The sequence below is a fragment of the Lethenteron reissneri genome, chromosome 38 (assembly GCF_015708825.2).
Source record: "Lethenteron reissneri isolate LAM-NWPU_2019-01 chromosome 38, ASM1570882v1, whole genome shotgun sequence".
In the NCBI taxonomy this organism is placed as follows: domain Eukaryota; kingdom Metazoa; phylum Chordata; class Hyperoartia; order Petromyzontiformes; family Petromyzontidae; genus Lethenteron; species Lethenteron reissneri.
In genome coordinates, this window is record NC_083816.1 from 2,134,746 (window position 1) to 2,148,106 (window position 13,361).

Sequence of the window (13,361 nt, forward strand, 5' to 3'; positions counted from 1 at the left end):
CCTCTTACCTCTCACATTAACATCATGCTAATCCCTCACATTAACATAGCCACCTCCGTGCCCTCTTATCTCTCACATTAACATCGTGCTAATCTCTCACATGAACATAGCCACTTCCGTGCCCTCGTTGAGGAGGCCGCTCTCCTATCTTACAGTTACATGCTAATTTCTCACATTAACATCACTATCCCCGCCCACTTCTTTATATCCCCTGAGCTACACCCATTTCAAACCTTTTAAAACAGTCTGCGCCTCAGCAGCAGACCATGCATTCCCACCTGATGACGGACGCTTGTGTTGCGCCCGAAACGTCGTGATTTATTTTATTTTATACCTATGTGACTTTACCGAAAGATCCAAAGAGTATTATATATATATATATTTGTGCCATGCAATGCTCTCATCATTGCTGCCAGTGATAGTTGATCTGCTCAATCAAACCATGGCACGTTGCTCATATCTGCTTATGGTGGGAAATTTCGCATTCCCATGGTGGTGGCAGTCTCTACCATCAACTAGCCACTCTGGACTGCCCACGTGAATGTCATTGTATTGACCCCAATGGTAAGAAATGGGACTAAGTGACCCCTGATTGGGCTTTGAACCCACAAGCTTACACTGAATGGTTCTGCATAGTTTTTTGTAAACAGCTGGCAATCCAACAACATTTGTTGAGATTCAGGGAAGTTGAAACCGGTTCACAAGATTCAAAGAAGTTGAAACCAGTTAACAAGTTGCCATTTATAAACAAGTGCTGCTGAAAAGCACTGTTCTAAAAGGTCCATTTGGATGATGGACTCAAATGTAATTTTATACAGTTTTAGTTGGCAATAAACGGAACATTGTAGTATGGATTTGTGTTATTGTATGCATACATTATACATGTAGTAGAACATCAACAACGTATTTTAGAACTTAATATTGTATAATGTGTTGTGCATAAGAACATTAAGATAAAGTAGTTAGATGGTGCTGAGGTCTGGTAACATTCTTAGTTCAAGCTCTGAGTGCCCGAGGCAAACTTGGCTCTGGAATGCAGTTAGTTAATATAATTTCCTCAGCCAAATCACTGAATGTTGCATGCAAATTGAACGAGATATTGAACCCAATTCTATCTCCGCCCAACTTGTCAGGTTTCATCAGTAAACATGTCACTTGTCCAAAGGAGATGTGGCTTCAATTACATTTTACAAGCTGAACAAAATTAGGAAAGTAAAAATGAATGACGTTTATGTATGTGTTTTTTTAATGAATATATAGCAATGTAATGGGAATACATTAAATAACTTTCCTAGTACAATTAAAGAGGGTTATGTTCTATACATTGGTATAGAACATATATTTTCAACAAATATTTCTATAATCATCAAAAAAAAATTACCGGGATTTTCTGTTGAGAATTTATATTTGATCAATAGTGACTATAATGTACATCGTATGTAATGCCAACATTTCAAGATAGCTTTCCTAATAATAATAATGAATGTGGACATACAATACATTGGTCCGTCGGTTAACGATATTAATTGGCTCCACGAAACCGCCAATTAAAATGACCATGAATCGAATATAGGAAATACATGTTAAAGTATTAATTTATTCCAAGACAATCAGAAGTGGACCTTTTGCACCCTAAAAGATAGTTTGTAATATTTAATCACGCAATTTTAATGAATTAACGTTATTATAACATATTAAAGCATTAATATAATTAGAAACACTTGTTTTTACATTTATTTCGTATTTTCAATAATTTCCTGCATAATTTGCACATTCATTGTTTTTCTCACTTTAAAAAAAGATTTCTTTACATTCATAGTACGTACCATTGGTATTGATCTTATTTAACTTTTAAGTAAAAAAAACACTAAGTATTCAAGAGAACAATCACATCAAACATTGAAAAGCTAGCGGCCAATTACTCTCAAAATGCTCATAAAAGGCCGTCACTGATTGGCTGAGGTCTGCCGAGTCCACTTAGGAGCACTCGGATTGGCCGAAATTGGTGGCCGCGTGATATCGTAAAAATATCGTTAATCGAACATTTATTGTGAATAGAATCAATGGGGGACCCCCTATGTGAGGTGGATCGTCAATAGAAATATCGTTAATCAAAGGCATCGTAAACTGAGAAATAACTGTATATCGCTTATAATGAATATGTAGTGGAGTAACGCACGCGGGGGTTTGCAAACAGTGTGCACGGCATGTGTGAGCTGCGGACAGTGAGGTCACGCCAGGGCGAACAGGTGCAGAGAGGAGAGCAACCAGAAAGGGGCGACCAATCAAGATGCATAGCTTTGATTGGTTGGCTGCAAACGCAGACGCGGAGTAGGCGCCACAGAGGCGAGCGATAGTGGCGATAAGGGGGGAGAACACGTGCGAGAGGCGTCGGGATGACGCCGGGTTCATGAGGGCGATCTGAGGGCAATTAATGAGTGAGAGGATATGAGCAGATGTGCGGGGAAACGGGAGCGGAGTGGGTTGGAGTGAAGACCAGGGAGAAGAAGTCCCCACTCTCCACACCTCGTCCTCACAGCGGTGTTGGCTGATCCCCCGCTGGATGCAAGGGCGAGGTTGGAGAAATGAGTGTGAGACCGGCTAGCAGTAGAGAGGCTAGCGGAATCCTAAGAGTGAGTGTGAGAAGGCTAGCAGTAGAGAAGCTAGCAGAGTGTATAGTAAGAGGCTAGCAGTAGAGAAGCTAGCAGAGTGTATAGTAAGAGGCTAGCAGTGGAGAAGCTAGCAGAGTGTATAGTAAGAGGCTAGCAGTAGAGAAGCTAGCAGAGTGTATAGTAAGAGGCTAGCAGTGGAGAAGCTAGCAGAGTGTATAGTAAGAGGCTAGCAGTAGAGAAGCTAGCAGAGTGTATAGTAAGAGGCTAGCAGTAGAGAAGCTAGCGGAGTGTATAGTAAGAGGCTAGCAGTAGAGAAGCTAGCGGAGTGTATAGTAAGAGGCTAGCAGTAGAGAAGCTAGCGGAGTGTATAGTAAGAGGCTATCAGTAGAGAAGCTAGCAGAGTGTGTAGTGAGAGGCTAGCAGTGGAGGAACTTGCAGAGTGCAACATAGCAGGCTAGCGGAGCGAGAGAGAGCGAGCGGAGCGTGGTGGACGAGCAGTACAAGAGGAAGAGTTGCGACAGAGATGCATGGTGTTGAACGCGAGGAGTTGTCCGTGTGAAATAACACCACTACAAATATAAATTGTAGGTGGCTAGTATATACAGGAAAAAATATGGACGAATAATGCAAAATGTGTTTTCAGTTATTCTTTTTGTAAATCGTCCATATTATTGTCCATCAAAACCACCCAAACTTAAATTTTCCATAAAAAGACACAAAAATTACCGAAACAACCTTTCTTCTAAAACATGCAAATATGGATATGTACAAACGTTCATGCGATATCAGCAATACAGAGCCGGGCACTGCATCAAGACTGTTGCTTAAGTTGCCTTTGAGGGACAATCTAACTGGTGCCATGCACCAAAAAATGCCCCTAAGATGAACACCACTGGGCAAAAGGAAACCTGGGAAATCCAAGACCACGTGGTGCAAGACAGTGAAGGACGAGCTTGCAGCATTGACCAACCTCTCGTGGGGCGAGGCGCAACATGTTGCCAAGGACAGGAAGAAGTGGAGGGAACTCATTGCTGCCTTATGTCCCGAAGGGGATGAAGAGGATTCACAAACTAACTGGTGCCGTGTCTCGGGTCTGACCCTGTCGGCATGGTCAACGGACACTTCAGTGAAATAAATCCACTGACGGGTGAAATCCTTCACGTTTTGCAAACATTTTTTTAAAATTTGTTTATTGAAAACACACCGGAGGAGGGCGATGTTCCGTTATTAATAAAGTTCACCAATGTTTCAAGTTTGTTTTGTTTAACCAGGAAAGAGTCTCATTAGCAAGGGTGAACTGAGTCACTAACAATACAAAAGCAAAAAACGTAAAAACACAAGAACAACAACTGAGCAATTAGAAATCGGCGCTGAACATCCAAATGAGAGAAGTCGAAAAAAAAATGCACAAAAACAATCATTATGAACCATATTTCCACAAACAAAAAGTTACGAAATTACATTAAACAACCATTCATAGTAAAATTCAATTACAAAAACATCAACATAGATTAAGGGTGATCTTTGCCCCAGTACGTGAACAGACGAGTAATGTATGTACGTTCGTGGAATAAACAATACAATTCAATGCACATCGTCCAGACGATGCCAGGCGGGGCACCAAGCGGGGCGACGGCTTGAGTGGTGGCGGTTTCACCGGACTGCCGTACGACACTCTCGGGCCCGTGGGACGCGGTGCAAACGCGAGCGACGAGCCTTACCTTCTGGGCGCGCCGCTTGTCCGCACGCTGGTTCTGGTGGTAGATGCGGCTGAAGTTCGAGACGATGACAGGCACGGGGAGAGCGATCACCAGCACGCCGCTCAGGGAGCAGATGGAGCCGAAGATCTTGCCAGCGATGGTCTTGGGCACCATGTCTCCGTATCTGCCGGGACACGGGCACGGGGGACAGTGTGGCGCGTGAGTATTCACATTGCCACGGCAATGAGAGGTTTGGTGGGGGGGGGGCTGGGACAAGGTTCGTGAAAATACCACAGAGACTAAATCATAAGTAAACAAATCATAATTTGAATAATTATAAACAAGCCTTTGTCAATCAACTGCTGAAAGAAGAACTTCCCACATCATGTCAGTCATTGCGGTTGTTTGACCATATTTCAAAAACCCCAAGAAGAGGCATTTTTTTTTCGAATTCGGTAAACAACACAATATTTCAAGAGCCGCGATGCGATGTGAACACGAGACGGCGGTCCTCAATAAATACCGTTACGAAGCAGTCCTTAAAGAGGTGCTACGGCTCCGGAGTCGCAGGCTGATGACCCCTGCCCATTGTAAACTGGACTTCCAAGGTAAACTGGACTTGCATGTTGAACTGGACTCCCATGGTAATGTGGAATTCAGTGGTGAGCTGAACATCCGTGGTAAACTGAACTCCCATGGTAAACTGAACTTCCATGGTCAGGGATTGGCAACCAAAACAACATGAAGAGCCATTTTTTTCGAATTTCAAAAGCCGCTCTGCAGTCCTTAAAGAGCCACCGCACGCGGCTCATGAGCCGCTGGTTGCCTACCCCAGACCATATGGGCAATCATGCGAGTTGGTGAGGAAGGGAGCCCGTGACCGTTTCAGATATCCCCGCCACTGATCTTAGCCGTGGCTGAGAATCGAACTCAGTTTGCCGAGTTTGTTGCACGGGGTGTGTACGAATCACTCGGCCATCCTTCACATGGGTGCACACACACGCGCACACCTTGCTGCGTGCACACGCGCACACCTTGCTACGCGCCGTACTATAATTAGGAACAGCAGGAGTAACTGTCAACTTCATCAGCAACACTTACATTGTTCATGAAAATGTAGCATTGGAGATTAATGACAGGAATACATTTTTGCCATTGTTTTTCTTATTAAGCATACAAATAAGAATATTCTGTATGCTAAGTAGACATATGCTAAGATTTAGTAGTGTATGTGTTTTGGTGTATAAAGTTTCAAGGGAAAGGTGCGATTATTCAGGCCAATGAACCATTAAAATAGACAGCACATGCTGTGAATCTGAGTTGCAGACATTGGGGGATTATTGATCATAGTCGTGGCATTGTGGCTTTTCTAAAGGTCTCTGAATTGCTATGCTTCTAAATTCATCCGTGCCTCCTGAAAATTGCCACGATTTCCATCGGCATACAAATAGTATAATTTTCGCTCGCCCTTCTGAAAAAAAAAATCACTCTGCACAAAATAATGAGGCATGCAATGGTATGGAAAGAAAATCTCTCACAACCACTCTGATCTCTTTCCAACTTCTCCGCCCCAACCTCGCCATTGCCCTTGCTTCAATTCGTTTCAGGCAAAGAACTCCCAACTTACCTCCTATTCAGGAATCCTGTATATTGTGGCAAATATACCACCTTCATTTCCAACGCCGAACGTTTTATTTATCCTTGCAGGTTTTGTGCAGACACATTATGTAATCTAACATGAGCCACAGTGAGAAGATTTCATTTTGCGCAGCAAAAAGGTGTCATTAGCACATTAGCAAATGAAAAGCCTTCGCCCCATTAGCTTTGGCACTGTATAGGAGGGACGGCCTAGAGTGGGTCCTTCCGGATGCCTCTGGACCTGATGCTGTTTGAAACCGATATTATTGGTTCTTTCGGTAAAGTCACGTAGATAGAAAATAAAATAAAAACCTCACCACGATTCGCACACATTTGTGCAAAACACAAGCCGACAATCGTTATGTGTTTCTGCACAAGTGTTTTGCTGTGACCAAACACACACCTACATAGCTTGAGCAAAATACGTTTTCACTGGGGCTCATTATTTGAAACATTTTTTTGATCTCGCTCTCATTTTTAAACGTATATATTACTTTCAAGCTTGCGAATTGAGTCGCCAAGGTGTTACACATAACCTCTATATAATTGGATAGTTGTCCTTTTCTTCTGAGGCTGAACTGCAAATTATGTTTTTTATTATGTGGCTGGATGGCCCAGTGGTTAGCACACTTTTCAATGAGCCAGTTTCTACGGAGAATATGCTTCAATGTTGACAATCTTGCAGTAATTCCTTCATCTTCTTCTGAGACAAACAGTCCCATTACTGCATGGGGTCAGCAGCTCGGATTTCCTTTCTCCCTGAGCTCCGATTCTGTCCCTCTTCTCTAAGTCGCATCCACTGTGCTGACAACTTGCTCCACTGCATCCTCCCATCTCACCCTCGCTCTCCCTCTACTCCACCTGCCCTGCACCGGTGGCATATATACGTCCTTTCTCACCTGTGGCTCTCTCTCTGTGAGTCTACGGCTCTCCTCTGTGTGAGTCTATGGGTCTCTAATCTCCATAGCCCTTATCATTGCATCTTTTTTGTCTCTTCTCAATACGTGTCCAAACAACATCCAGCCTCCCTGCTGGAATTTATACGAGAAAATAATGAAAAGCGAGGTCATCACAACTGGCCATCTGATTAATGTATTGCAACAGAACAGCTTAATTCGGTACAAAAAATTGGACGCGTTAATGCTCGACTCGTGTTCGTCGAGTTGATGGCTCCAGAGCGAATCATCAATACCATCACGATATTTGCAGTAACGAGATTATTACGGAGCTTGTAACATCCATCAAACTAGGAACGCTGTGCATCGTCGTCCATATCCTACATTCATGAAAGCTGTAATTCTGCGGCTTGAGCTTGCAAGAGAGGCAATGCATATAAACAGGCCTCTGGCTAAAAGGGCAACATCGCTATTAATTCTAGATTTGAAGCTTTCGTGACTGCAATGATTCATACTCTTAGCTTTTTTCGGTAAAGTCACGTAGGTAAAAAATAAATAAAAAATAAAAATTATAGAAATAATAAAATAAAAAAACACCAACATCGCTATTGTCAAGCGAAGTGGGGAGGGCAATACCACTTGTGCCGCTTACTTGGGAAATAAACAGTGGTTGTCTTATTGGTTCTTTCGGTAAAGTCACGTAGAAGGGAAATAATAAAAGAATAAAAATAAAACATAATAAAATAATTCTCATGACGTTTCAGCCACAACGCAAGCAGCCGTCTGTTGTGGCCGAAACGTCGTGATAATTATTTTATTATGTTTTATTTTTATTATTTTATTATTTCCCTTCTACGTGACTTTCTCGAATGAACCAAGAAGATGAATCCCTGCAGTCATGAAAGCTTTAAATCGAAATTTAGTGGTTGTCTTGGTAAAAGACTCACCTCTGCCATAGGAATGTCGAGTTTCCACCATTGGCTTTGTGTTGTAAACTGGAGCTTTGCAATATCACACCCTCAATTTGAGCGGGGAAACTACTGATTTAACGCGTGAAAATTTAAATCTGCATTGATGGCAGCAGCTCGCCGTCGAAGTGTGCAGTTCATAGTGAAGATGCTCACCAAGTTAGCGCGAGTGCAATGTCCAGTTCTGGGGTGATGTAGGCAGTGCATGACAACAAGGGATATATTTACAATACAAAGCCATCCCTCGAATTACGAAAGGGATGCGTTCTTTGACAAATGTGCGTAAAACAAAATTTCGTAATTCGCAACGGCTCTCCCATTAAGTTAATATTGAAAATCAGGGATGTGTTTCAGACAGCCACTCCAACTCTACTCGAGCCTGAAAATATAAACCACCCCTATATCACTTTTATAAATCCAAAAACAAAAAATAACAAAAAAACATTCAAACGATTGAATAATAATTCATTTCAAACCAAAATAGTTAACCTTTTCAGGGAACTCCCTAAAAGATGTGCTGCATATAGGGATGACTGTCAAGGTGATGTGAAGTCGCTACTGCTGCACTGCAGGGACACCGTGACGACGAAGCCGCCACCGATGGAAGACGACGCAGTCACCTGGGTGGCTTCTCGTTTGACGATCTCACGGCGCGTGGCCGGAGTGAAATTTCGTTAACGCGGAAATGTGATCTTGTTCGTGGAAAAGTTTACATGATTTGTCTATTGCGCTAACGTGAAATTTCATAAACTGAACTTTCATATCTTGATTTGAAGCTTTCGCGACTGCAGGAATCCATATTTCTTTGGTTCTTTCGGTAGAAAAATAATAATAGATCACGACGTTTCGATCGCCACACAAGCGATCGTCCTCAGGAGGACCTCAGGAGGACGATCGCTTGTGTGGCGATCGAAACGTCGTAATCTATGATTATTTTTCTCCGTGACTTTACAGAGGGATACCTTGTACTGTCGATATTAAAGCAAACACCAGCACTGGTGGAAAGCCTTGGGTATGGCAGTCCGTTAGTAGTATTAGTTGCAGTTAATTGTGCACTTCACCCATTCGCATTTCATTGCAGTGATTAAGACGTAATGTTAGTGAAGTAGCGTGAATAATGATTGTAATAATTGCACAGTGAAAAAACATAATGCGATTTATTATTTATAAATTAAAGCTTCACCGAGCTCAAGGGTAATTTTTAGTAGGGTCCTACATTGGACTGTGTAGCCAATTACATCAACGAGTGTTTGAGATTCCAGAATCCAATCGTGTACTGCCATCACCTGGTGACCTCACAGCCCAGGCCTTGAACACCCGGTATTCCAAGCCTCCGATACACGTGCTAAAAAATATCAACCCTGCCTATCCTCCCAGATCTGACAAGGTCGGACCACATCCAGGGTATTTTTTGTCATAGACATGCTGGTGAGCCAGGATTTATTGAGGTTTTCAGCATTTAAACTTGCAGAGGGCCATTGTATCACAGACCCAACGTGGGCACATGTAAACTGGCCTTATAGGCTTCTGCAGGTATGCGCTGTATTCGCCGCTTGCACATCTGCATTCCACAGTGGTCATTAATGAACGGCACAGGTACCGCAAACGAGCTGTGGGTAATTTGATTTGTGAATCGGGTTTTGCTTTGTCAACGGGAGGTTAATTTGTCCTAAACGGGAGGGTTTGGACTAAGAAGTGATCATTAAATAGCGTAAGCCCTCAAGGAGAACCCCGCGCATTAAATGCACAGCATCTGTGCGATTTACGTGAGTTTTGCAATTTAAATTAAACTCCTAAAGATATTTCTTGCCCTGTTTAAGATTTGTTGTCAAGCGTTTTCGATTTGTTTTTCTACAACCACCCGGCAGGTAAATAGAAAGAGGTGACAGGAAAAGGGGCAGCCCTGCAATCGCTCGCTTGTGTCTCCACTAGAGGGAGCTCTAAAGAATCCGCCTCTATAGGCTATTTGGCCTACTCTTCCACACTGGCCAGACGTCTTGGAAGAAGCACGGAAATATACAGAGATGGGAGAAACTTTACACGCATATTGAAAAAAACTGGTGAAAGTCACTGAGTCACGTGACATAATTAATGTTCTAACAAAGTGGAACGTTTTTATTTATTCATTCAATATTGCTGTAAATGAACTTTGGCACTTGCCTGATGCGCGTTGACAGACACCGTAACAATTGTGCAGGATGGTTGTTGGCAACAACATTAGAACATCCAGTTCGTACATTAAACTCATTTTAAGCGTGCTAGGCCACACTAACACAAAATGATACCATCACAAACCTGTTCACATTTAGTGAATGATCGATTAAAACACAATCACGCATACCATTAGCAGGATAATTAGCAAAACATAACAATAATTGTCTCTAGACATTTTCCTACCACGAAGTGGTTAAAGTGAGGAATGGACAGTGCCGTTTAACTCTGCCACATCTGCTTAGGATGTCTCACGTGCTCGCTAGCGCAGTGTTGCGGCTACACGCTCTACATGAAAATTAAGCAAATCCCAAAGTGGCTGATGGGTGCGGAGATGGGCGTCCATGTCAATGTCCCGTCACCTCCAATTGTGACCTCTGTATTTTCGCACACAATAATTACACAAGACCCAAAGTGAAAAACGGAACAATTTATGCAAAATAGATTCCGGAGCAGGATCCTCGAGTCTGGTATCGTTTACTTTTTTTCTTCTTGGGCTCGTGGGAATTCGAGACAAATAGTAATGCAAGAGATCAATCCTCCCCATCCTGCCCCTGTTTAGCTACTGCCCAGCCACCCTTAATAAAGAAGACACGTTTTTTGTGCAAATGAGCATGAGGCAGTGCTAACCTCAGCTGTTGGCCCTAAGCCGACGGTCTGCATTTATTCATTGCATCGTACGGAAACAGAATCCATAATGTTCTGGAGACTCCATGTAAAGATGAGATCTACCCATGTACACAAGTCAGATACGTTATGGAATTTGTAGCATCATTTGGACTATGCGAGATAGCAATAGTGTGAGGAAACCTTCATCCAGCAGATGATAGATCGTAGATGATGATGATACTGACTATTTCGTTGTATAGAAATATGTAATCGATCACCGACATGAAACAGTTAGATATTTATTTGACAAGGGGCAGTCCATATTCTTGGTTCTTTCGGTAAAGTCACATAGAAGGGAACTAATTCAATAATAAAATTATAAAACAATGCAATTCTCACGACGTGTCGACTGCAACACAAGCAATCATCATCAGGTGTGAAATCCACAGCAAGAAATTTTGCAAAAAGTGGTGTTTTTTTCTTTACGTCAGCACCACGGACAGTGATTTGGCAGTTGGTCAGATGGACGAGTCCATCTATGTTCCGTGGTGCTGACTTTAAGAAAAAAACTACACTTTTTTCAAATTTTCTTGCTGTGGATTTCACACCTGATGATGATTGCTTGTGTTGCAGTCGAAACGTCGTGAGGATTTTTATTGTTTTATATTTATATAATTTTATTATCTCCCTTCTACGTGACTTTACCGAGAGAACCAAGAATATGAATCCCTGCAGTCACGAAAGCTTTAAATCGAATTTAAGGGGCAGTCCCTTCATAATTCAACCGCTGTGGACTTCCCACAAAGTGGTACTCATTTTATACAGTCCAGAGGGATGACAAAGTTGAACCTTTCTAATCGTGAGATGGGTGTGATCCAGCAGCACTACCCCAGCCTGATCTGAAGAGAAAGGGCACCACGGTGGCAAGGAGATGTTCACTACCTTTCCTGGTATACAGGAGGTCGTGGGTTCGATCCCAACCGTGACACATTCTGTACATTTGGAGTTTACATGTTTCTCTCCCCTTGGTCGTGCAGATTTTTCTCTGGATCCTCCGGTTTTTCCTTCCACATTCCGAATCATGCGTTAAAGAGTATTTGGCTGATAAATATTTCCACGTGATAAGCCACTTCGTTGAGCTATTACTTGTGATAGCCAGGTCGCTTCTGAAAAAGAGCTACATAGCTCAGTGGGCCTTACCTGTTAAACTCAAAAGTAGTTTTTTTATTTTCGTTAGTTGATTAATTTGTCGAAGCATGACTTGTGGTCTCGACCCAAGAATGAGGGTGAATGCAAGTAGGGCAACTTTGACGTTAAAAAGAGCGATGATTTGCTCTCTGCTCAGGTGAAATTGGCAATCTTATAGCCTTTTTACGTGCAACAAACAGTTTAGTTTAATTTAGAAACTGAAATGCGATTTTTTATTTTATTTTACACGTTGGAGAGAAGTTATAGTAATAACATTGCCTCTCTAGGGACATTTTCCAAAGGGACAGCAAGTCCTTTGTTTGAAAGCATGTAAAAAATATTAAATATTGAAGACGCCAATGAATCAGATTTCAAAATTACCATTCACTTTCAAGCGGATTTGGATTTTACCTTGCAAATATATTTGTTTTGTAAATGTGCCTGTATCAGCCAAAAATGTTGACATCAATATTACACTAAGCATGCTAAACTAATGATTAAAGCTAGCTATTGTGTCACACGCGTGTACATACTACATCTCTGGTAAAAAAAAAAAAACTGATGTTGTATTAAATGCATTTAAGGTTAATTCCTAGGTCTGCTTTGGGACACAGATGGGAGTTCGGTTGACTTCAATTGAAGGTCCACATATTCTTGCCCCGCATCAACCAATGGATTAATTTCCATGGAGAAAGTGAATTAGTACACTTGATTAAAACAGTAAATTCTGAGCATGTCAATCATATTTAAATTACTTTTGGCCCACGATGGAACTTATTGCTGTTGTAAAATCAATTATTAAATACATTACGTTGCAATCAATGCACTACTTAAATGCCGTATCACTGCCAAAACCCAGCGAGTGGGAATAGAGATTTCTCCAGCTTAATGCATTCAACACGAGGCAACGTAATTGCATTATCTGTAAACCCTCGCCATTTAATGCAATTACTTGATGCTTAAAGAACGTATTTGTAAACTTGTTTTTTTTTTCTCTGACCTGTCCGATCCCAACGAGAATTATTTATTAAAGGTCACACATGCGCCACGTGTGTAATTGACTCCTTGTGGCGAATCTAAAGCTAATTGTTATTCCGCACGTTGCATGCGCAGCTTTGCAGGCACAGAGAGCGGTGCAAAAGACAACATCCGTATGGGACGCGCCGCACCACGTCGCCAAATTCATGCAAGCCTCCCTTTGAGAATCGTGTTTTTGCTTAATTACACATTTAAAAAAAAATACACAACAAACAAATGAACGCGTGCCGCACATATACAAATGCACCTCCGATTAGCGTGCTCGGCTACGTACGGTGCGAAAGAAGCTCAACATACGTACAAATGAACATGACATGGACAAATAAAGAGAATACCAGTTTTTGAGTCGGCTGTTTGGGGAAATGCAGTTCGTATTTGTTCACTGTCTACAAGGACAGCACAACCGAGGAGTCGAGGGGGTGCCATGATGGCGTGACCCCCCCCCCCCTCAGTCCACGTTTGTCTCTAGATTTTCAAGGTGGTCATTTTACACAGAGATGA

At 42.2% G+C, this 13,361-nt stretch overlaps 1 protein-coding gene across 4 annotated transcripts in view; it reads right to left on the bottom strand.

Annotated features, from left to right (window-relative positions):
- The window catches only part of KCND1 (potassium voltage-gated channel subfamily D member 1), a 476,956-nt gene that overhangs the window by 136,531 nt on the left and 327,064 nt on the right, over positions 1-13,361 (bottom strand). For all 4 annotated transcript variants that reach the window (XM_061566913.1, XM_061566914.1, XM_061566911.1 and 1 more), the window contains exon 2: positions 4,334-4,496. In XM_061566913.1, the coding sequence (XP_061422897.1) occupies positions 4,334-4,496 (163 nt within the window). The remainder of the gene's footprint in view (positions 1-4,333; positions 4,497-13,361) is intronic.